Source organism: Anomaloglossus baeobatrachus, chromosome 1 (assembly GCF_048569485.1).
Source record: "Anomaloglossus baeobatrachus isolate aAnoBae1 chromosome 1, aAnoBae1.hap1, whole genome shotgun sequence".
In the NCBI taxonomy this organism is placed as follows: Eukaryota; Metazoa; Chordata; class Amphibia; order Anura; family Aromobatidae; genus Anomaloglossus; species Anomaloglossus baeobatrachus.
Genome location: NC_134353.1, coordinates 694112421 through 694136318, shown reverse-complemented (window position 1 = coordinate 694136318; position 23898 = coordinate 694112421). Strand labels below are relative to the sequence as shown.

Sequence of the window (23898 nt, the reverse complement as noted above, 5' to 3'; positions counted from 1 at the left end):
TTTTTACTCAAATCTCTTCCTAGTTCCAAAAAAGGACGGTACCTTCTGGCCCATCCTGGATCTCAAGCTGTCAACAAGCATGTCCGGGTGCGGCATTTTCGCATGGAGTCTCTGCGATCAGTCATTGCCTCTATGACCCAAGGGGAGTTCCTGGCGTCCATCGACATCAGAGATGCCTATCTACATGTGCCAATCGCAGTGTCAGATCAGCGTTGGTTACGTTTTGCGATAGGAGAGGATCATTTTCAATTCGTGTCTCTCCCATTCGGGTTAGCCACAGCCCCTCGGGTATTCACCAAGGTCATGGCGGCACTGATTGCGGTCCTGCACCTCCAGGGGTTAGCAGTGCTTCCTTATCTGGACGACCTTCTGGTCAAGGGTCCATCCAGCGCAGACTGTCAGCAGAGTGTTTCTCTCACTCTCGCCACCCTAGCCCAATTCGGGTGGATTGTCAATCTTCCCAAATCCACTCTGACTCCGACCCAGAGTCTCACGTACCTAGGGATGCAGTTCGAGACTTTGCCGGCACTTGTGAAGTTGCCCTCAATCAAACAGCAGTCTCTCCGGCTAGCGGTGCGCTCTCTCCTGAGACCCCGCCGTTATTCCCTCAGGCGTGTGATGCAGGTGCTGGGTCAAATGGTGGCTTCCATGGAGGCGGTTCCCTTTGCCCAGTTCCATCTGCGTCCTCTGCAGCTGGACATTCTCCGCTGTTGGGACAAGCGGCCTTCCTCCTTACAGAGGTTAGTGGCTCTGTCGCCACGGACCAGGACCTCTCTTCAGTGGTGGCTTCGACCCCTCTCCCTGTCCCAAGGGCTCTCCTTCCTGGCTCCGTCCTGGGTGATTCTCACCACGGATGCCAGCCTATCCGGCTGGGGAGCGGTACATCTCCACCACAGAGCTCAGGGCACTTGGACTCCGTCCGAGTCAGCCCTTTCAATCAATGTGCTGGAAACCAGAGCTATGCTTCTAGCTCTCCTAGCCTTTCACCACCTGTTGGCGGGCAGGCACATTCGAGTCCAGTCAGACAACGCGACAGCGGTTGCCTACATCAATCACCAAGGCGGGACACTCAGCCGCCTGGCAATGTTGGAGGTCCAACGCATTCTTCGATGGGCGGAGGACTCCAAGTCCACCATATCCGCAGTCCACATCCCTGGCGTAGAAAACTGGAAGGCAGATTATCTCAGCCGTCAATCCGTGGACGGTGGCGAGTGGTCTCTGCACCCGGCAGTGTTTCAGTCAATCTGCCGCAAGTGGGGCACTCCGGACGTGGACCTAATGGCATCCCGTCACAACAACAAGGTTCCGGTTTACGTGGCTCGCTCCCACGATCCTCAGGCCTTCGCCGCGGACACTCTAGTTCAAGACTGGTCCCAGTTTCGTCTGTCCTACGTGTTTCCCCCTCTAGCTCTCTTGCCCAGAGTCCTGCGCAAGATCAGAATGGAGGGCCGTCGAGTCATCCTCATTGCACCGGACAGGCCCAGGCGAGCTTGATATCCAGACCTGCTCCATCTGTCCGTAGAGGTGCCGTGGCATCTCCCGGACCGTCCAGACCTGCTCTCGCAAGGTCCGTTTTTCCGCCCGAATTCTGCGGCACTCAAATTGACGGCGTGTCTCTTGAGTCCTGGATTTTGACGGCTTCTGGTATTCCTCCTGAAGTCATCTCCACTATGACTCGGGCCCGTAAGTCTTCCTCCGTCAAGATCTATCACAGGACTTGGAAAATTTTCCTGTCCTGGTGTCGCTCTTCCGGCCATTCTCCTTGGCCATTCTGTCTTTTTTACAGTCCGGTCTGCAGCTAGGACTGTCCCTCAACTCTCTCAAGGGACAAGTCTCAGCTCTATCAGTGCTGTTCCAGCGGCGTCTCGCCCGGCTGGCTCAGATCCGCACCTTCATGCAAGGTGCGTCTCACATCATTCCGCCTTATCGGCGGCCCTTGGATCCCTGGGATCTTAACTTGGTCCTCACGGTATTGCAGAAGCCCCCCTTTGAGCCTCTTAGGGAGGTTTCTTTGTATCGTCTTTCTCAAAAGGTGGCCTTTCTAGTTGCCATAACTTCTCTCAGGAGAGTCTCTGATTTGGCTGCGCTCTCCTCGGAGTCACCTTTTTTGGTTTTTCACCAAGACAAGGTTGTTCTCCGTCCGACCCCGGACTTTCTTCCTAAGGTGGTCTCTCCCTTCCACCTTAACCAGGATATTTCCTTGCCTTCCTTCTGTCCGGCCCCTGTTCATCGCTTTGAGAAAGCGCTGCATACTCTAGATCTGGTGCGTGCTCTCTGAATTTATGTGTCTCGCACCGCTGCGCTTAGGCGGTGCACCTCTCTTTTTGTGCTAACCACAGGGCGGCGCAAGGGTCTCTCTGCTTCTAAGCCGACCTTGGCCCGTTGGATTAGATCGACCATTTCGGACGCCTACCAGAGTACTCGGGTGCCTCCCCCGCCGGGGATCAAAGCACCCTCGACCAGAGCTGTCGGTGCCTCTTGGGCTTTTAGGCACCAGGCTACGGCTCAACAAGTCTGTCAGGCTGCCACTTGGACTAGCCTGCATACCTTTTCGAAGCACTACCAAGTGCATGCTCATGCTTCGGCAGATGCGAGCTTGGGCAGACGCATCCTTCAGGCGGCTGTCGCCCACTTGTGAAGTTAGGCTCCGCCTACTTCTTAAGCTTTGGAACGTCCCATGGTCTGGGTCTCCCAAAGGAACGATAAAGAAAAAGAGAATTTTGTTACTTACAGTAAATTCTTTTTCTTATAGTTCCGTATTGGGAGACCCCGCTCCCTCCCTGTTGTCTGTTGGCAATTTTCTTGTTCCGTGTGTTATCACCGGCTGTTGTCGTGGACAGAGTCTCTGGTTGTTCCGGTTCTTACTCGGTTCTTCTTGTGGGTGGCTATTCTCCTTCAGCTTTTGCACTAAACTGGCTAGGACTGGCTACCAGGGGGTGTATAAGCTCAGAGGGAGGAGCTACACTTTTAAGTGTAGTACTTTGTGTGTCCTCCGGAGGCAGAAGCTAAACACCCATGGTCTGGGTCTCCCAATACGGAACTATAAGAAAAAGAATTTACGGTAAGTAACAAAATTCTCTTTTTTTTTTAGACCTGCCAGAGGCAGCCGTTAAAGGACTTTCCAAATTATTCTGCCTAACATTGCATCGATACCGGTGAGTTTTTCTCATACTTACTTTAGTGGTGCTCTGATACTTCTGCATTATCATGCTACTTTTGGTATTTCACAGAGATGCGGGGTCGCGACGAGCGCTTCAGTTGGTTATTCAACAACTGGTGGAATCGCAGCCGGATGCTACTGCTAAGAATATTTTGCAGTCTCTTCAGACATCTGGAGTTGGGAACAAGAATGCAGAACCCAGGTAATGTTTGACTTCTGCTGCTTTACTATTAGTATTATGTAAGTGTTGGTTATAGACATTTATTTATTTATTGATGTTTTACAGCAAAAGTAGTGGTTCAGCAGCAGCCCTGGCCTTGTCATGGACCTGTGTCATTGCCAGGGTCGTATTTTCCATCCCTGACAAGCAGGAAGGAGAGACATGGAAAAAACTGGTGTGTATTGACTTTTTATGTTTACTTTGCTTAAAGTCCCACTCTCGTGTTTTTTTAAATTTTATTTCATCCTCCGTTAGCTACAATGTATTCGTTAAAATACTTTACTAATCGATGTCTTCTACCGTTTATAGCGTTGCTTCGCTCGTCTTCTTCATCACGTGATCGCAGTTGTGACCTGCTGGCTTACATGGTGTCTTTTTTGTGACTGTAAGTCACTGTTTAATTCCTCATGATTCAGAATGAGGCTCTCATAGACATATATTTTAAAGGAGATATCCACCCTTAGGCTACAAGTCTGCAGTCACTGTATGCTACTGCAGCTTTGGGAATCTTCACATCGTGTGCAATGTGCACAGTAAGGATTCTCCGGCGCCAAGACCAGGCAGTTATGTGATGGCTAGTATGCGATTTGTATACTGCCAGGCACATTCCGACTGGATTGTAGCTGGCCTTGCTCAGTACACTTGTGTTGAGTGAGGCTGCACCCATCTATTCGGCACGTGACTGCATGTGTGAAATTCACATACTTGCTTGTAATTACGCTCCTGGCACTGGAATCTTCACAACGCGCAATGCATGTAATGTGAGGATTCAGACATCTGCAGTCAGAGTGATTGCGGACTTGTAGCCTAAGGCCCGACAACCTGTTTAATGGAAGTATCTGTGTGCGGTGTGAGCCAGCAAGAAAGAGCTGCAGTCACAGGATGCAAGAGATGATTGGAGCAGCGCTGGAAACGGGAGAAGTCAGCGATCGGTAAGTATTTTAAGACTACATGCGCACGCTGCATCTTTTTGTGTTCATAAACTGCAGCCAAAACTGCACCTTGTCAGAGAGAGCCTGGAAATGTCAGAAAAAATGCTTGTAACTGTAGGTGCATTTTTCACAACCTGCGTTTTTGTGACAAATGTTGACAAAAACGCAGGCAGAATGAACATGCTGCATTTTTTTTGTCACAATCTTTTGACAAATAAACTGCAATGTGCGCATAGCAAATCTGACTTCTCATAGAGTTTGCTGGGAAGTCAAATGTCAGAAAGTTCTGACAACAAAACTGCAGCCAAAAATGCAGCAAAAAAACGCAGCGTGCGCATGTAGCCTGATGCATACAGACAAGCTAGCTAGAAGGTGGAGAAATAGGAAAACGCTGGAGAGATACTTTGAAGGAAATTTCCTCTTGACTTATTAACTAGCTTGGTTTTGATTTTTATTCAATGTTTTTTATATTTTGATTTGAGAGAGAACATTGAAAATTCACATGTACCATGCTACACTCCTTTGGTAATATGAGCTGATATTTTTTTAAAAAATTTTTTATTTCATCTTCTCACATTAGGTTGAATGTCAGGCTTTTCTATTGATGGATGTGCTTGGAGGGTCACACAGGCATGCGGTGCTAGGTTCATCAAAGAAGATGAACACATTATGGAAGGAGGTGTGTGATTTATCATATATTATTACAATGTAGTGTATCCCGCAGCACGTATTTATACAACAGGTATACATAGTTAAAAGTCAAACATTCTTCATTCTTAATGTATTTTCCTTCTCAGAACCCTGGCCTTGTGTCCAAACATCTGGATGCACTTTTCAACCTCGAACCCAACCAGAAATACGCGGGCATGCTGGGCCTTGCTGTACAGTTCTGTGCGAAACAAAATGAGGCGGCCATTGTAAATAAGTACAGGGTAAGCATCAGGAGCATGAAGTAGCTGTGTAAGTTCAAGTGTTGTAGTGTTTTCAGTTATTAATTATGTTTCTCCTTCTGCAGAGTAATCTTCTAGATTTCTATGTCAAAATGGTTCTGATGAGTAAAGTGAAGCCTCAGAACTACATACTGGTAAGGCACTGTGTACTTGGCTGCTGCACCTCGGTGTCATTCACTGCCGTGTATTTCTTAGCATGTGTTCTGATTACAGGAGAGTTGCACCCCGCTCCTGCAGCGTCTGTCACATGATGAATTTAAAGAACAAGTCTTACCCATGCTCCAAAAGTCTCTCCTGCGCAGTCCTGAAAATGTCATTGAAAGTACGTCTACCTGCAGATATTTCATGAGCGGCAAATCCATTTAGTTGAACGGTTTTATATCTTATTTGTTTTCCCTCCAGCCATATCCTCTCTTTGTGCTTCTGTGACTCTTGATCTAAGTCAGTACGCCCTTGACATTGGAAAAGGTTTGGCTGGTATGTAATATGAACATCTTCATAGTCATACACATTTGGAAAATCTGTCCATTCTATCTATGAATGAAATAGTCATGATTAAATGTGTTATCCAGGGCTAACTTTTTGATGATCTATCTATGGGTCCAACACCTTGCACCGATACGTCCACTGCCAGCTGCTGGAGGTAATTAGAGCAAAATGCCACAGCTCCGTGCATTAGTTGGACGTTGTTTATATTGTGATGTTCTGCTCTGATTATATCCGACCACTGCCAGAGCATATAACAGCTGACCGATTTTCCTGCCAGATGATCTCATGTAAATGGCCAATCCTATATATAGAATATACAGGACCTTCCTTAGGCTTAGGACACACGACGAGTAAAATGGTGTGAGTTGAATGCTATAAAAAAAAAAAAATCGCATTCCTCTCGGACCAATATTACTCTATGGGGCAGCACCCATGAGCAATTATTTTCTCAGCCCTAATTGGACCGAGAAAACAGTCGCAGCATTTTGCTGGTGGAATGTGATCCTGTTCCACTCGCACCCATGCAAGTCTATGGGGCGAGAGAAATATCGCACTGCTCTCGCGTTACACCGGTGGAACGCGAGAGCAGTGCGATTCTCGAATCAGTCGGCAATGGAGGAAATAGGGTGATAAATCCGGCCCTACCCTCCGCAACGCCGGCCCCCCCTTTGCAGCTGTGGTCTGATCGCACGATCGGACCACAGTCGCATGACCCTTGCTTGACACTCGGCTCCCACTGTGCTGCATGCGTGAGCAGAGTGTCATGCGAGGACACGGAGTAATCACCGTGTTGCCTCAGCCTAAGTCTTGTAAACTCACCGGCAGATTTTAGGGGATTATTAGGAGATTTCCATACTATATAGCTTGTCAACGCCATTCACGGACCTTATGTAATTGAGAAGCGTTGGAGGGCTAAAGGAATTGCTTGAAATACAAGATGTCTTGTGCTACATGTGTACTCTCGTCTCAAGTTGTTCTTTTGTTTTTATTAAGGTCAATTGAAGTCAAACAACCCACAACTCATGGATGAGGCCGTGGTGGCTTTGCAGAACCTGGCACATCAATGCAGTGACCCAGCTGCTGTTGAGGCATTGGCGAAGCATTTGTTTGCGATCCTCGGAGGTAAGAAACATCTATATGCAAATTTTTACTATATGTATAAAAAATGCAAAATGTAACAAATGACTACACTTTTGTCTGACAGAGGAATCATCATCTTCTTATTTTTTTTTTTTATGACTCTGATAGTTTAAAAACTTTAAACAAAGGCATCTTCACCTGTTAGTGCCACCACTAATCTACAGGAGGCCACACTGGAGGTCTGCATTGGAAGCGATGTCTGCTCTGTTTGGAAGTCATAGGCATCCTGTGATTGGCTGCAGTGGTTTGGTGACTAGAAGATCGTACCATCGGATGTTTCTCTGATGATGCACGCTTCCTGTCACCTGACCATTCCGGCTGCAGCACTCCTATGATTTCCAAACAGGGCAGAGATTGCTGCTGGAGGCAGCTTAGACTTCCTGAGCAGCCTGCATTTGATCTACAGGGGCAAGGGAAGGCGAGCATGTCTCATTTTATTAGCTTAGAACCATTCATGCCTAAAAAACAATAATTCCACTGCCTTTAAAATCTCTATGTATACTATAACTTTACATTATATTTCAGGATCAGAAGGAAAGCTTACAGCCGTGGCTCAGAAGATAAGTGTACTCTCAGGTGAATGTTCAAATTTCTTGGTACTACCCACGTTGAAGTGAGGCACACAAAGTTACATGGACTGCAGATAAGGTCATGATGCAGTCTGTGGGTCCATGTGATGGCTCCTTACTGTGATACAACTGCGTTTCAACATGCCACATTTTTTCAAGCCGATTTTGTGAACAGTAACTTTATAATATATGAACTATATTGCTTATTGTGCTTTGGATAAAAAGAGTTGCTCTGTATAGTCCATTCTTTTCTATATTTCTCAAAACGTTGTATAGAGCATCAAGAAAATGTCCTACTACAAAAACATCAGCTTCTTTTTACTGTTGCTTACGAGAAGTGATGTGGAACCCAGTCCTATACTTGCACTGATCAACCTCATTGTTGATCATGGGAAAATGTCTGAAACCGGTCTAGATAATGTTCTTACACTATTGCTGTATTTACTGCTTAATTGCTGATTGTAATCATTTTTGGGAAACAGCTATTTTAGATAATAATTGTTACTCTTGTTTTTCAGGCATTGGTGCGCTGAGCCATCACACGGTTTCTGGCACCTCAAGTCAGGAGCTGAGCGGGACAGTCTCAGAACTATTTATTCCTTTTCTTCAGCAGGAAGGTACGAGTATTTATTTGGGGGATATTTGAGGTTTTCAGTTTGGACAAGTGTTAAAGGGATTTTGACTGTTCAACATTTTTTTTCCTATAAGCTCCTTTTAGTAGTAAAAAAATAAATAACCTGCGCTTTACTCATCCTCCTCGGATTCAGAGCTGAGACTACGCTGCTGCCCGTGTGTCTGTTATGCTGTCTGCAGTGATGTTGACATGACATGGACGCTGCAGATAACAGACGATTAGGAGCAGCGTTTGATACTCAGCTCTGGACCCTGGGATGGTGAGTAAAGCATAGTTTATTTGGTTTTTACTGCTAACAGAGATTATAGGAAAAAGTTTTCTGAAAGAGGGCAACCCCTTTAAATTCTATTTAGATTGTTATTAATAATTTGTTACTATTTGCTGTCATTGACCTCATATGCACCACCTTTCTGGGGCTTGAATGCTCGGTTGGACTTCACTCGTATACCAAGTATAATGGAAGTCAGTGATGAACTCTAGCATTTTTCCAGATCTTCAAAAAAAATGTGCAAGTTCCACATTGATTTCCATTATACTCAGTAAGTGAGTTGAGCTCATCTGGATGTCCGACTGCTCATTTCAAGATCTTTTGGAAAAATGCTCAAGGTTCCCATTGACTTCCATTATACTTGGTACACGAGTTAAGCCTGTCCGAGCATCCAAGTGCTTGTTAAGAATACTGAGTGCACGCTGATCTCTATTGCTTGAGGATCATCAATATCGGATCAGTTGGGGTAGACACCCAGCCACCTCCCGTATCAAATGTTTGTAGGTCCTGCGAAGGGCACAGTTAAGGCCGGTTTCACACATCCGGCTTTTCGCCGGTTTGCCGGATACGGCGCAGGCCAGTACACTATATACAGTACAATGGCAGCGCGACAAGTGCCGGTCACATGCTGTCATGTGACCGGAGCATGTGACCCGGAAGTTGCGGCGCTGACATAGTACTGTATACAGTGTCCTGGGGTGGGCCGTATCCGGCAAACCGGCGAAAAGCCTGATGTGTGAAACCGGCCTAATCCGGAACGCAGCTCCCATTCACTTCACTCCTTAGCTGCAGTACCCAGGAACGGCCACTACACAGCATAAAGCGCTATCGCTTACCAGATATGCAGACTATGCAGTTCTGACATTGCTTGTAGTAGACCCCTACTAATCTAATATTAATGACCACCACTTTAAATTTAGGTGCTTAGATTAGAAACCGGAGTAAAGTGTTTGTTATACCATACCTCCCCCTCAGAACACTAGACCGCTAATTGTGTGCTTCCTCCTCCTTAGCTATTATGTTAATATCGCTTGGACGACCAGTGTACAACCAGCCTGTATAAGTGTCTGTTTATCATTTCATTTTTTGTAATAACATATATAATGTACGTGTGCGTATGTATGTATGTATGTATGTATGTATGTATGATTATATGTATGTATATGTGTATATATATATATATATATATATATATATATATATATATATATATATATATATATATATATAATATATATTAGCTGTATTATATTCAGTATTTATATACACACACACACACACACACACACTGTATACAACTCTGGCAAAAATGAAGAGACCACTGCAAATTTTTAAAAAAAATCAGCTTCTCTACATGTCTGACAGCCATTCCATTCTAGTGTCAATTGAATTCCATCCAGCCAGAGTACACCTCATTCTGCTTAACCCCTTAATGACCGCGGGCAGTAAAATTACGTCCTAAATGTCATAATGTTACTGCCCGCGGTCCTCCGGCGGCAGCATGCCGCGATCGGCACACATCTCAGCTGATTTTTACAGCTGAGATGTGTGCCTGCTAGGCACGAGCAGAATCGTTATCTGCTCGTGCCGATTAACCCCTTAAATGGCGCTGTCAATACGTGACAGCGCCATTATAAGCGCGATCGCGGTAAACTTTTACTTACCACCCGATACCGGAAGTCACGTGACGCGATCACGTGACTTCCGATAGTTGTCATGGTAGCACAGGGTCATGTGATGACTCCTGTACTACACATGACTTGCTTTCACTTTCGCTGTGCCAGCGGCACAGCAAAAGAGAAAGAGAGCGTATCTGCTGTTTACAGTTGTGTAGCTGTGATCAGCAGATACTGCAGAGCGATCGGATTGCTGATCGCAATAGCCCCCTAGGGGGACTAGTAAAATAAAAAAAAAGTTAAAAGTTTTAAAAAATAAAAAAAAACAAAAAAAACCTAAAAGTTCAAATCACCCCCCATTCGCCCCATTGAAAATTAAAGGGTTAAAAAAATATAAACACTTTTGGTATCGCCGCGTTCAGAAACGCCCGATCTATCAAAATATAAAAGCAATTAATCTGGTCAGTATACGGCGTAGCAGCAAAAAAATTCCAAACGCCAAAACGACGTTTTTTTGTCGCCACAACTTTTGCGCAAAATGCAATAAGAGACGATCAACACGTAACATCTGCGCAACAATGGTACCGTTAAAAACGTCAGCTCGAGACGCAAAAAAATAAGCCGTCACTGAGCCATAGATCCCGAAAAATGAGAACGCTACGGGTCACGGAATATGGCGTAAAACGTGTGCCACTTTTTTCGGACAAACTTCCGATTTTCTTTATTGTTCCTTTGGGAGACCCAGACCATGGGTGTTTAGCTTCTGCCTCCGGAGGACACACAAAGTACTACACTAAAAAGTGTAGCTCCTCCCTCTGAGCTTATACACCCCCTGGTGAGCAGACCCAGCCAGTTCATCGCTTTGTGTTCAGGAGGCATACATCCACACATGCATTCTCATATGATTTTTCCCTTTTGGAATGAGATTGAAGAAGTGCGGGTCCATGTCTGGACCCCCGGCATGTCCCTTCTCACCCCACTGTGTCGGCGGTGTTGTAAGGTTGATTTCCTAGGCTGGAGCCTTACATGCCGTGCTCCTTCACCATCCCTCCTGGGTTCTGGCTTGAAGTGGGAGCCAGCACGGTCTCCATGCCTGGCAGGAGACCGGTCTCCATCCGCAGCCCTTCAGGACCCTGCTGAACCGGAGCACTCATCCCCAGGGACATGGCCCTGCGTCTCAGCAGCTAAGTACCTGAGACGTTTATATTTGGGGGTCCCTGTGCTTTATTGTTGGGGGAGCGTGTGCTTATTGTATTTTCTGACATTTCCGGCGGGTTCTCTAGCTGTCGCCCGAGAACCGCGCCGATGGTGCCTGCGCGTCGGCCTCGCCGCTCAAATTTAGGCCCCGGCTTCGCCGGAGGCCTAGTTTCTTTTCACTGCCCTAGCATGTCACTCATGCAGAGGGACAGCGCGGCTCCTCCCGGCGGCCGTTCTGCACAGGGGAGGGACACTCCCCACTGCTGTGCGTGTCTCCTCCCCTGTAGGTCTCTATGGCTCTCCAGATCCCGCTCTTCATGCAAGTCCCGCCCCCTCTCTTCGCTCCGGCGGCCATTTTCTCAAAGTTCTCTCAGCGTTGGTCTGCGTTCTGCATCCCTGCTGAGGTGCTGTGTTTGGGGGTCCGGGCTTCGGGATCTGGAGGGCACACAACACCGCTCTGCACAGCACAGCGGTCTGGTAAGCCACAACTGGCTCTGGTTGTGGACCTCTGATATACTCTCTGGGGTTCATTCTCTGGCAGAGCCCCCACTCCAGCAGCATGTCTCACACGAGGAGCAAGGCTCCAAAGCTTAACTCTGTATGCGCTGCATGTAGGCTCCTGCTGCCTAAACCGAGCAACTATCCACATTGTGATGCCTGCTCTACCTTGGCGGTGCCACAGCCTGGAGTCTCTACCCCAGTGGTCTTTCAGGCTGCTCCTGCTCCTGTGGCTGAGCCCCCGGCCTGGGTAGAATCCTTTTCTAGGTCTATCTCCCAGTCTTTTCCTGAGTGCATGGGCCTTCTGTCCAGGACTTTGCTGAATATGCATCAGCCCCCCTCACAGGGTGCCTCTGCTGCTAGGGCTCTCTCAGGACCGGAGCTCACAGAGGATTCATCATCAGGTCCCAGACCCCGTCCTCCTAAGAAGAGACGTAGGGTTCCCTCTCCCTCCTCCTCCCGCGGCTCTGATTCAAGAGCGGACTCGCAGGATGAGGAGGATGCTTTTACAGGGGGCTCGGAGGCTAACTCCATGTACCTCATTGATCTGTCCAAAAGGGACTCAGATGTTAGTGACTTGATTGCTTCCATTAATTCTGTTCTGGATCTTAATCCGCCAGTATCAGAGGAGCAACCCTCTCTGGCAGAAAAGCACCAGTTTACCTCGCCTAAGAGGGCAAAGATCGTGTTCTTTAACCACTCCAGTTTTCAGGCCGCTGTGTCCAAGCCCAGGGCCTGTCCTGACAAACGCTTCCCGAAGCGTGGTTCTGATGACCGTTTTCCCTTTCCATCTGAGGTGGTCAAGGAGTGGGCTCAGTCCCCAAAGGTAGACCCCCCCGGTGTCTAGGCTCTCAGCCCGGACTGTTGTGTCGGTGGCTGATGGCACCTCCCTTAAGGATTCCACTGACCGCCAGATTGACCTTCTGGCCAAATCCGTATATGAAGCGGCGGGGGCCTCGTTTTCCCCGACTTTTGCAGCAGTGTGGGCTCTCAAACCCATATCTGCTTCTCTAGAGGAGATGCATTCCCTCTCCAGGGAATCTATGCCCGAAATGGTTGCCTTGACTTCCCAAGCTTCAGCTTTTTCATCCTATGCCATGTCTGCCATGCTGGAGGCTTTTTACCGCACTGCGGTGGCTTCGGCTAATTCCCTCGCTATCCGCAGGATCTTGTGGCTTCGAGAGTGGAAGGCAGATGCTTCTTCTAAGAAGTACCTTGCTGGGCTCCCTTTTGCTGGGTCCCGGCTGTTCGGAGAACAGCTGGATGAAATTATTAAGGAAGCTACTGGTGGGAAGAGTACTTCCATGCCACAAACCAAAGCCAGGAAACCTGCCCAGGGTAGGAATCAGTCGAGGTTTCGCTCCTTTCGTTCCTCCAACTGGTCGTCCTCTAAGCCTTCGGCCTCGTCCACTAACTCAGCCAAGGACCAGAAATCCAACTGGCGCCCAAAAGCGCGTCCACAGAAGACGGCAGGAGGTGCTGCCACTAAGGCAGCCTCCTCGTGACTATCTGCCCGCTCCAGCAACGTCCTTGGTCGGTGGCAGGCTCTCCCACTTTGGCGACGCTTGGTTTCAACACGTCTCCGATCAGTGGGTGAGAGATATCATCTCCTACGGCTACAGGATAGAATTTTCTTCCAGTCCGCCAAACAGATTTTTTCTCTCAACCCCCCCCCCCTGCTCCAAGGCCGCCGCCTTCTCACAGGCCGTGGCATCCTTGCAGGCCAACGGAGTAATTGTACCGGTGCCTGCCCGGGAACGGTTCAGAGGTTTCTACTCAAATCTCTTCTTAGTCCCCAAAAAGGACGGTACTTTCCGGCCCATCCTGGATCTCAAGCTTCTCAACAAGCATGTTCAGGTGCGGCACTTTCGCATGGAGTCTCTGCGATCAGTCATTGCCTCAATGACCCAAGGGGATTTCCTGGCGTCCATCGACATCAGAGACGCCTATCTGCATGTGCCAATTGCAGTCTCACACCAGCGTTGGTTACGTTTTGCAATCGGAGAAGATCATTTCCAATTTGTGGTTCTCCCCTTCGGGTTGGCCACAGCCCCTCGGGTATTCACCAAGGTCATAGCTGCAGTGATTGCGGTTCTGCACCTACAGGGGTTGGCAGTGATCCCTTACCTGGACGACCTTCTAGTCAAGGCTTCATCCAGCGCAGACTGTCAGTGGAGTGTCTCGCTCACTCTCGCCACTCTAGCCCAATTCGGGTGGCTGGTCAATCTTCCCAAATCCACCCAGACTCCGACCCAGAGTCTCACGTACCTAGGGATGCAGTTCGAGACTTTGCCGGCACTTGTGAATTTGCCCTTAGTCAAACAGCAGTCCCTCTAACTGGCGGTGCGCTCTCTGCTGAGGCCCCGCCGTTATACCCTCAGGCGTCTGATGCAGGTGCTGGGTCAAATGGTGGCGTCAATGGAAGCTGTCCCCTTTGCCCGGTTCCATCTGCGCCCCCTGCAGCTGGACATTCTCCGCTGTTGGGACAAGCGGCCTTCCTCCTTACACAGGTTAGTGGCTCTGTCGCCACAGACCAGGAGCTCTCTTCAGTGGTGGCTTCGGCCCCTCTCTCTGTCCCAGGGGCGCTCCTTCCTGGCCCCGTCCTGAGTGATCCTCACCACGGATGCCAGTCTATCCGGCTGGGGAGCGGTATGTCTCCACCACAGAGCGCAGGGCACTTGGACTCCGTCCGAGTCAGCCCTTTCAATCAATGTGCTGGAAACCAGAGCCGTGCTTCTGGCTCTTCTAGCTTTTCACCACCTGTTGGCGGGCAAGCACATTCGAGTCCAGTTAGACAACGCGACAGCGGTTGCCTACATCAATCACCAAGGCGGGACACGCAGCCGCCTGGCAATGTTGGAGGTACAACGCATCCTTCAATGGGTGGAGGACTCCAAGTCCACCATATCCGCAGTCCACATCCCAGGCATGGAAAACTGGGAGGCAGATTATCTCAGCCGTCAAACCGTGGACGGTGGCGAGTGGTCCCTGCACCCGGCAGTGTTTTAGTCAATCTGCCGCAAATGGGGCACTCCGGACGTGGAACTAATGGCATCCCGTCACAACAACAAAGTTCCTGTTTACGTGGCTCGCTCCCACGATCCTCAGGCATTCGCCGCGGACGCTCTGGTTCAAGACTTGTCCCAGTTTCGTCTGTCCTACGTGTTTCCCCCTCTAGCTCTCTTGCCCAGAGTCCTGCGCAAGATCAGAATGGAGGGCCGTCGAGTCATCCTCATTGCACCGGACAGGCCCAGGCGAGCTTGATATCCAGACCTGCTCCATCTGTCCGTAGAGGTGCCGTGGCATCTCCCGGACCGTCCAGACCTTCTCTCGCAAGGTCCGTTTTTCTGCCTGAATTCTGCGGCTTTCAAATTGACGGCATGGCTCTTGAGTCCTCGATTTTGACGGCTTCTGGTATTCCTCCTGAAGTCCTCTCCACTATGACTCGGGCCCGTAAGTCTTCCTCCGCTAAGATCTATCACAGGACTTGGAGAATTTTCCTATCCTGGTGTCGCTCTACCGACCATCCTCCTTGGCCTTCCTCCTTGCCAACCCTTCTGTCTTCTCTACAGTCCGGTCTGCAGCTAGGTCTGTCCCTCAACTCTCTCAAGGGACAAGTCTCAGCTCTGTCTGTTCTGTTCCAGCGGCGTCTCGCTCGGCTGGCTCAGGTCCGCACCTTCATGCAGGGCACGTCTCACATCATTCCGCCTTACCGGCGGCCCTTGGATCCCTGGGACCTTAATTTGGTTCTCACGGTTTTGCAGAAACCCTCCTTTGAGCCTCTTAGGGAAGTTTCCTTGTATCGTCTTTCACAGAAAGTAGCCTTTCTGGTGGCCATTACTTTCCTCAGGAGAGTCTCTGATTTGGCTGCGCTCTCTTCGGAGTCACCTTTTTTGGTTTTTCATCAAGACAAGGTGGTTCTCCGTCCGACTCCGGACTTTCTTCCTAAGGTGGTCTCTCCTTTCCACCTTAACCAGGACATTACCCTACCTTCCTTTTGTCCGGCTCCTGTTCATCGCTTTGAAAAAGCGCTGCATACTCTGGATCTGCTGCGTGCTCTCCGGATCTATATGTCTCGCACCGCTGCACTTAGGCGGTGCACTTCTCTTTTTGTGCTAACCACAGGTCGGCGCAAGGGTCTCTCTGCTTCTAAGCCGACCTTAGCCCGTTGGATTAGATCGACCATTTTAGACGCCTACCAGAGTACTCAGGTGCCTCCCCCGCCGGGGGTCAAGGCACATTCGACCAGAGCTGTCGGTGCCTCTTGGGCTTTTAGGCACCAGGCTACGGCTCAACAAGTCTGTCAGGCTGCCACTTGGACTAGCCTGCATACCTTTTCGAAGCACTACCAAGTGCATGTTCATGCTTCGGCAGATGCGAGCTTGGGCAGACGCATCCTTCAGGCGGCTGTCGCCCATTTGTGAAGTTAGGTTCTGCCTACTTCTTAGTTTATTCTGTTTCTTTCCCACCCAGGGACTGCTTTGGAACGTCCCATGGTCTCGGTCTCCCAAAGGAACGATAAAGAAAAAGAGAATTTTGTTTACTTACCATAAATTATTTTTCTTATAGTTCCGTATTGGGAGACCCAGCACCCTCCCTGTTGCCTGTTGGCAATTTTTTCTTGTTCCGCGTGTTCTCACCGGCTGTTGTCGTGGACAGAGTCTCCGGTTGTTCCGGCTCTTGCTCTGTTCTACTTGTGGGTGGCTATTCTCCTTCAGCTTTTGCACTAAACTGGCTGGGTCTGCTCACCAGGGGGTGTATAAGCTCAGAGGGAGGAGCTACACTTTTTAGTGTAGTACTTTGTGTCTCCTCCGGAGGCAGAAGCTAAACACCCATGGTCTGGGTCTCCCAATACGGAACTATAAGAAAAAGAATTTACGGTAAGTAAACAAAATTCTCTTTTTTTTTTAACCCCTTATATAAAAGTAAACCTATACATGTTTGGTGTCTACGAACTGGCACTGACCTGAGGCATCACACCCACACATCGGTTTTACCATATAGTGAACACAGTGAAGAAAATATCTCAAAAACCATAGTGCTATCGCACTTTTTTTTGCAATTTTTCTGCATTTGGAATTTTTTTGCCGTTTTCCAGTACACTATATGGTAAAACTGATGCTTTCATTTAAAAGTACAGCTCGTTCCGCAAAAAATGAGCCCTCACATGACCATATTGACTGAAAAATAAAAAAGTTACGTCTCAGAAAAAGAATGGCGAAAAAAAAACCGGAAAGTGAAAAATCGGCCGGTCGTGAAGGGATGTGCTTCTGTTTAGGTGATCACCTGAACCTTAAATCTTATTTAACGAGGGAAAGTATTAAAAACACTGCTGTGGTCTTCACAATCCTCTTGCAATAGGACATGCTGAATGGCAAAACAAGTGCTAGTAATATCCCAAAAGTAATAGGAATGAAAAAATAACTTTTAACCATGCCAAAGGAGTTGAAAAGAAAAGTCTTGAGTGAAGAAAAGAATTTACTAGCAGAGGGATACAGTGAGCGTTATGTTGCCTTCATCCATAAAATTTCTAAGACTGCAGTCCATTACAAGGTCAAGCAGCAGATATTGGGGACAACAAAGTTACAGACCGGCAGAGGGCGAAAGCGACTCTCCACTGACCTGGATGACCGACATCTTATTCGAATGTCACTCGGCAACTGCAGGATGACATCAAATGACCTACAAAAGGAATGACAAATGGCAGCTGGGGTGAAGTGCCAGCAAGAACAGTTCATAACAGGCTCCTAGAGGCAGGGCTCAAGTCAGGTAAAGCTAGAAAAAAGCCTTTCATCAATGAGAGAAGTAAAGGAGAGCCAGACTGAAGTTTGCCAAAGACCATAAGCATTGGACCATAGTGGACTGGAGTAAGGCAATCTTCTCTCATGAGTCTAATTTTCAGCTTTGCCCAGCACCTGGTCGTCTAATGGTTAGACGGAGACCTGGAGAGGCGTACAAACCACAGTGTCTTGCACTCACTGTGAAGTTTGGTGGAGGATTGGTGGTGATCTGGGGAGGTTTCAGCAAGGCTTGAATTGGGCAGATTAAACTTTGTGAAGGACATATGAATCAAGCCGCATACAAGGTTATCCTGGAAAAACAGTTGCTTGCTTCTGCTCAGGCAATGTTCCCCAACTCTCTGGACTGTTTTTTTCCAGCAGGACAATGCACCATGCCACACAGCTAGGTCAGTCGATGTGTGGATGAAGTGTGGGGAGATAAGGTATGCACACCAGTGATTATGTAAGGGGAATACATGAAATAGCAGAAACTGCTGTGTGAATACTGACTTGAAAAATCCAATAGCTATATGCAAGAGTGAATATGTGAAAAATGGAATCTGCATTACTGCCATGAACATATGAATCAAGAGAAATTTAGCTACTGAATTGATCAATGCAATAGAGCCCCAACACTACGCCAAAGTATTTCTCTACGTTGGGGTCCCTAGCTTGTGTGTGTCCTCTCATGCAGTTAAAAAACCTACCGTGTATGGGAAGCTGAGACCCAGGCTATTTATGCGTATGATATGGATTGGCAATAGGTGTGGTTGGGGAGGGTTCACGAACGAAAAAATACTAACAAATAGGAATAACGTTTGGAGCACCATTCTAAGTCCGAACTGGGTGCAAAAACCTAAAAAAACATCACTATGGGGAGATAAGGTATGCACACCAGTGCGTAGTGTTGGGGCTCTATTGCATTGATCAATTCAGTAGCTAAATTTCTCTTGATTCATATGTTCATGGCAGTAATGCAGATTCCATTTTTCACATATTCACTCTTGCATATAGCTATTGGATTTTTCAAGTCAGTATTCACACAGCAGTTTCTGCTATTTCATGTATTCCCCTTACATAATCACTGGTGTGCATACCTTATCTCCCCATAGTGATGTTTTTTTAGGTTTTTGCACCCAGTTCGGACTTAGAATGGTGTTCCAAACGTTATTCCTATTTGTTAGTATTTTTTCGTTTGTGAACCCTCCCCAACCACACCTATTGCCAATCCATATCATACGCATAAATAGCCTGGGTCTCAGCTTCCCATACACGGTAGGTTTTTTAATTGCATGAGAGGACACACACAAGCTAGGGACCCCAACGTAGAGAAATACTTTGGCGTAGTGTTGGGGCTCTATTGCATTGATCAATTCAGTAGCTAAATTTCTCTTGATTCATATGTTCATGGCAGTAATGCAGATTCCATTTTTCACATATTCACTCTTGCATATAGCTATTGGATTTTTCAAGTCAGTATTCACACAGCAGTTTCTGCTATTTCATGTATTCCCCTTACATAATCACTGGTGTGCATACCTTATCTCCCCATAGTGATGTTTTCTTCGGCGCTCCATTGGGAGACCCAGACGATTGGGTGTATAGCACTGCCTCCGGAGGCCACACAAAGCAATTACACTAAAAAGTGTAAGGCCCCTCCCCTTCTGGCTATACACCCCCAGTGGGATCACTGGCTCACCAGTTTTCTGCTTTGTGCGAAGGAGGTCAGACATCCACGCATAGCTCCACTGTTTAGTCAGCAGTAGCTGCTGACTATGTCGGATGGAAGAAAAGAGGGCCCATATACGGCCCCCAGCATGCTCCCTTCTTACCCCACTTGTGGTTTGTAAGGTTGAGGTACCCATTGCGGGTACGGAGGCTGGAGCCCACATGCTGCTTTCCTTCCCCATCCCCCTGAGGGGCTCTGTGGAAGTGGGATCTTACCGGCCCCCAAGCCCTGAGGCCGGGCTCCATCCACAGACCCAGTGAACCTGATGGATACGGAGCTGTGTACCATTCAGGGACAAGGCCCTGCAACTTTCAGGTACTCTGTGTCCCCGTACAGACGGGCACGCACACACCAGACTTGCTGGGTGTGTTAGTGCGCCGGGGACAGTAACGATCGGGTTAGAGTCACTGCAGCTTAGCTGAGTGACTTCATGTGCTGGGAACTACCGCGCCGGCCACTCTCGGAGCGGCGGCGCGGCTGGGACTTGTAGTGCGCCGGGGACTTAGCGCTGACCGCGCTTTTACGGCGGCGGCGCTTATAAATTTAGTCCCCGGCTTTTGCGGCCTAGCTCCGCTTCGTTCCCGCCCCCTCCCTGTCAATCAGGGAAGGGGAGAGACGCTGTACGTTTACTCAGCGCCGAGGGCTGGAGCCTTATTTACATGCTCCAGCCCTCTCACTTGGCACAGTGGGACGCAGGTTTCCCGCTTTTAGTCTGGCACGCCCAGGGCCCGCCCCCCCTCCACAGAGACGCCGGCAGCCATTCCTGCATGCAGTCTGGCTGGAGGACGGACGCAGGCTCTGGGAGACCCAAGACTAGGGATTCTGGCGACCACACACCCGCGTTTAGCGGGCGGTAAGCAGCACTTTAGTGCTGGCCCCCCTAGTGCCACAGTGTGTATTGGTGTACTATTTCCTGTACCTGATATATATATATATATATACTGCACTGTACGGTCGCTTCTTGGCTGTATACCCTATATTGCTCTGGGAAGACAACAACATGTCATCCACAAAACGCAAGGGTGCCAAGGCACGGGCTGTATACACTGCTTGTATAGCATGTGGGGCTAATCTACCAGCAGGCTCCAACGACTCTCATTGTGTGCAATGTTCAGTCCCAGTGGCACTTCATCAGCCAGAGCCTATGGTGGTAGTAGCCCAGGCAGAGACGCCGGTGAACCCTGCCCCGGTGACGGGGACAGAATTTGCAGTCTTTGCTGATAAAATGTCTGTGACTATGACAAAAATTCTGGAGACCTTGCAGTCCAGGCCAGTTGCTCAGACCATGGACACTGCTGTGCCTATGTTCCCCGGTCCCCCTCAGTCGGAACTAATCCGTACTTCAAGGGGGTCCCAGGCATCACAGGCTGAGGGCTCTGACTCAGATGACAGTCCCAGGCCGCCTAAGCGAGCTCGCTGGGAGAGACCCTCCACGTCATCACGCGGGTCAGGGTCTCAGCGAGAAGGGTCTCTATATGATGAGACAGAAGGGGGTGATCAGGAGTCTGGTCCTGACACCGCACTCAATTTGGATACGCCAGATGGTGACGCCATGGTGGATGACCTTATAGCGGCCATCAATAGGCTGTTGGATATTTCTCCCCCAGCCCCTTCAGCAGAGGAGGCAGCTGCCCAGCAGGAGAAATTCCATTTCCTGTATCCCAAGCGTAAATTGAGCACCTTTCTGGACCACTCTGACTTCAGAGCATCAATCCAGAAACACCATGCTTATCCGGACAAGCGTTTTTCCAAACGTCTTAAGGATACACGTTATCCCTTTCCCCCTGACGTGGTCAAACGCTGGACCCAGTGTCCAAAAGTGGACCCTCCAATATCCAGGCTTGCAGCTAGATCCATAATTGCAGTGGAGGATGGGGCTTCACTTAAAGATGCCAATGACAGACAGATGGACCTTTGGTTGAAATCTGTCTATGAAGCTATTGGCGCGTCGTTTGCGCCAGCATTCGCGGCCGTGTGGGCGCTCCAAGCTATTTCAGCTGGTTTGGCACAGGTGGACTCTTTCATACGTCCAGCAGTGCCGCAAGTGGCGTCCTTAACTACGCAAATGACTGCGTTTGCGACCTACGCTATTAATGCGGTACTGGACTCTACGAGCCGTACCGCAATGGCTTCCGCCAACTCTGTAGTTTTGCGCAGAGCCTTGTGGTTAAAGGAATGGAAAGCAGATTCTGCTTCTAAAAAATGTTTAACCAGCTTGCCATTATCTGGGGACAGACTGTTCGGTGAGCAATTGGCGGAAATCATTAAACAGTCCAAAGGTAAGGACTCTTCCTTACCCCAGCCCAGATCAAGCAAACCTCAACAGAGGAAGTGGCAGTCAAAGTTTCGGTCCTTTCGAGGCTCGGGCAAGCCCCAATTCTCCTCGTCCAAAGGGACTCAGAAAGAGCAAAGGAGCTCTGATTCATGGCGGGCTCACTCACGCCCCAAGAAAGCAGCCGGAGGTACCGCTTCCAAGGCGGCTGCCTCATGACTTTCGGCCGCCTCCCTCCGCATCCTCGGTCGGTGGCAGGCTCTCCCGCTTTTGCGACATTTGGCTGCCACAGGTCAAAGACCGGTGGGTAACAGACACTTTGTCTCACGGGTACAGGATAGAGTTCAGTTCTCGTCCTCCGCCTCGCTTCTTCAGAACTTCCCCACATCCCGACCGAGCAGATGCCCTTCTGCAGGCGGTGAATTCTCTAAGAGCAGAAGGAGTGGTGGTCCCTGTTCCTCTTCAGGAACAAGGACAAGGTTTTTACTCCAATCTTTGTGGTGCCAAAAAAGGACGGCTCATTCCGTCCTGTTCTGGACCTAAAACTGCTCAACAAGCACGTGAATGCCAGGCGGTTCCGGATGGAATCCCTCCGCTCAGTCATTGCCTCTATGTCTCAAGGAGATTTCCTAGCATCAATAGACATCAAAGATGCTTATCTACACGTGCCGATTGCTACAGAGCACCAACGTTTTCTACGCTTCGTGATAGGAGACGACCATCTTCAGTTCGTAGCTCTGCCATTTGGTCTGGCGACAGCCCCACGGGTGTTCACCAAGGTCATGGCGGCAGTGGTAGCAGTCTTGCACTCTCAGGGACACTCTGTGATCCCTTACTTGGACGATCTACTTGTCAAGGCATCCTCTCAGGAGGCATGCCAACTCAGCCTGAATGTTGCACTGGAGACTCTCCAGACATTCGGGTGGATCATCAACTTCTCAAAGTCAAATCTGTCACCGACCCAATCGCTAACGTATCTTGGCATGGAGTTTCATACTCTCTCAGCGATAGTGAAGCTTCCGCTGGACAAGCAGAGGTCACTACAGACTGGGGTGCAGGCTCTCCTTCAAAGTCAGTCGCACTCCTTAAGACGCCTCATGCACTTCCTCGGGAAGATGGTGGCGGCAATGGAGGCGGTTCCGTTTGCGCAGTTTCATCTGCGCCCACTTCAATGGGACATTCTCCGCCAATGGGACGGGAAGTCAACATCCCTGGACAGGAAAGTCTCCCTTTCCCAGACGGCCAAAGACTCTCTGCAGTGGTGGCTTCTTCCCACCTCATTATCACAGGGAAGATCCTTCCTACCACCGTCCTGGGCGGTGGTCACGACAGACGCGAGTCTGTCAGGTTGGGGAGCAGTTTTTCTCCACCACAGGGCTCAGGGTACGTGGACTCAGCAGGAGTCCACCCTTCCGATCAATGTTCTGGAGATCAGAGCAGTGTATCTTGCCCTACTAGCCTTCCGGCAGTGGCTGGAAGGAAAGCAGATCCGAATTCAGTCGGACAACTCCACAGCGGTGGCATACATCAACCACCAAGGGGGGACACGCAGTCGGCAAGCCTTCCAGGAAGTCCGGCGGATTCTGATGTGGGTGGAAGCCACGGCCTCCACCATATCCGCAGTTCACATCCCCGGCGTAGAAAACTGGGAAGCAGACTTCCTCAGTCGCCAGGGCATGGACGCAGGGGAATGGTCCCTTCACCCGGACGTGTTTCAGGAAATCTGTCGCCGCTGGGGACGGCCGGACGTCGACTTAATGGCGTCCCGGCACAACAACAAGGTCCCAACCTTCATGGCACGGTCTCGCGATCACAGAGCTCTGGCGGCAGACGCCTTAGTGCAAGATTGGTCGCAGTTCCGGCTCCCTTATGTGTTTCCACCTCTGGCACTCTTGCCCAGAGTGTTGCGCAAGATCAGATCCGATTGCGGCCGCGTCATACTCGTCGCCCCAGACTGGCCGAGGAGGTCGTGGTACCCGGATCTGTGGCATCTCACGGTCGGCCAACCGTGGGCACTACCAGACCGTGCAGACTTACTGTCCCAAGGGCCGTTTTTCCATCGGAATTCTGCGGCCCTGAACCTGACTGTGTGGCCATTGAGTCCTGGATCCTAGCGTCTTCAGGATTATCCCAAGGGGTCGTTGCCACCATGAGACAGGCTAGGAAGCCCACGTCCGCTAAGATCTACCACAGAACGTGGAGGATATTCTTATCCTGGTGCTCTGCTCAGGGAGTGTCTCCCTGGCCATTTGCATTGCCTACATTTCTTTCTTTCCTGCAATCTGGGTTAGAAAAAGGTTTGTCGCTCGGCTCCCTTAAAGGGCAGGTCTCGGCGCTATCCGTCTTTTTTCAGAAGCGTCTAGCACGACTTTCTAAGGTACGCACGTTCCTGCAGGGGGTTTGTCATATCGTACCCCCGTACAAGCGGCCATTAGATCCATGGG

General features: G+C 49.4%; 1 protein-coding gene across 2 annotated transcripts in view; it reads left to right on the top strand.

The window, feature by feature from the left end:
• GCN1 (GCN1 activator of EIF2AK4) overlaps positions 1-23898 on the top strand; it is a 214029-nt gene that overhangs the window by 23959 nt on the left and 166172 nt on the right. For both annotated transcript variants that reach the window (XM_075320343.1, XM_075320336.1), the window contains exons 3-13: positions 3092-3155; positions 3231-3362; positions 3447-3555; positions 4893-4991; positions 5110-5244; positions 5328-5396; positions 5476-5584; positions 5665-5739; positions 6745-6873; positions 7417-7467; positions 7979-8077. In XM_075320343.1, coding sequence (XP_075176458.1) covers positions 3092-3155; positions 3231-3362; positions 3447-3555; positions 4893-4991; positions 5110-5244; positions 5328-5396; positions 5476-5584; positions 5665-5739; positions 6745-6873; positions 7417-7467; positions 7979-8077 — 1071 coding nt within the window. The remainder of the gene's footprint in view (positions 1-3091; positions 3156-3230; positions 3363-3446; positions 3556-4892; positions 4992-5109; positions 5245-5327; positions 5397-5475; positions 5585-5664; positions 5740-6744; positions 6874-7416; positions 7468-7978; positions 8078-23898) is intronic.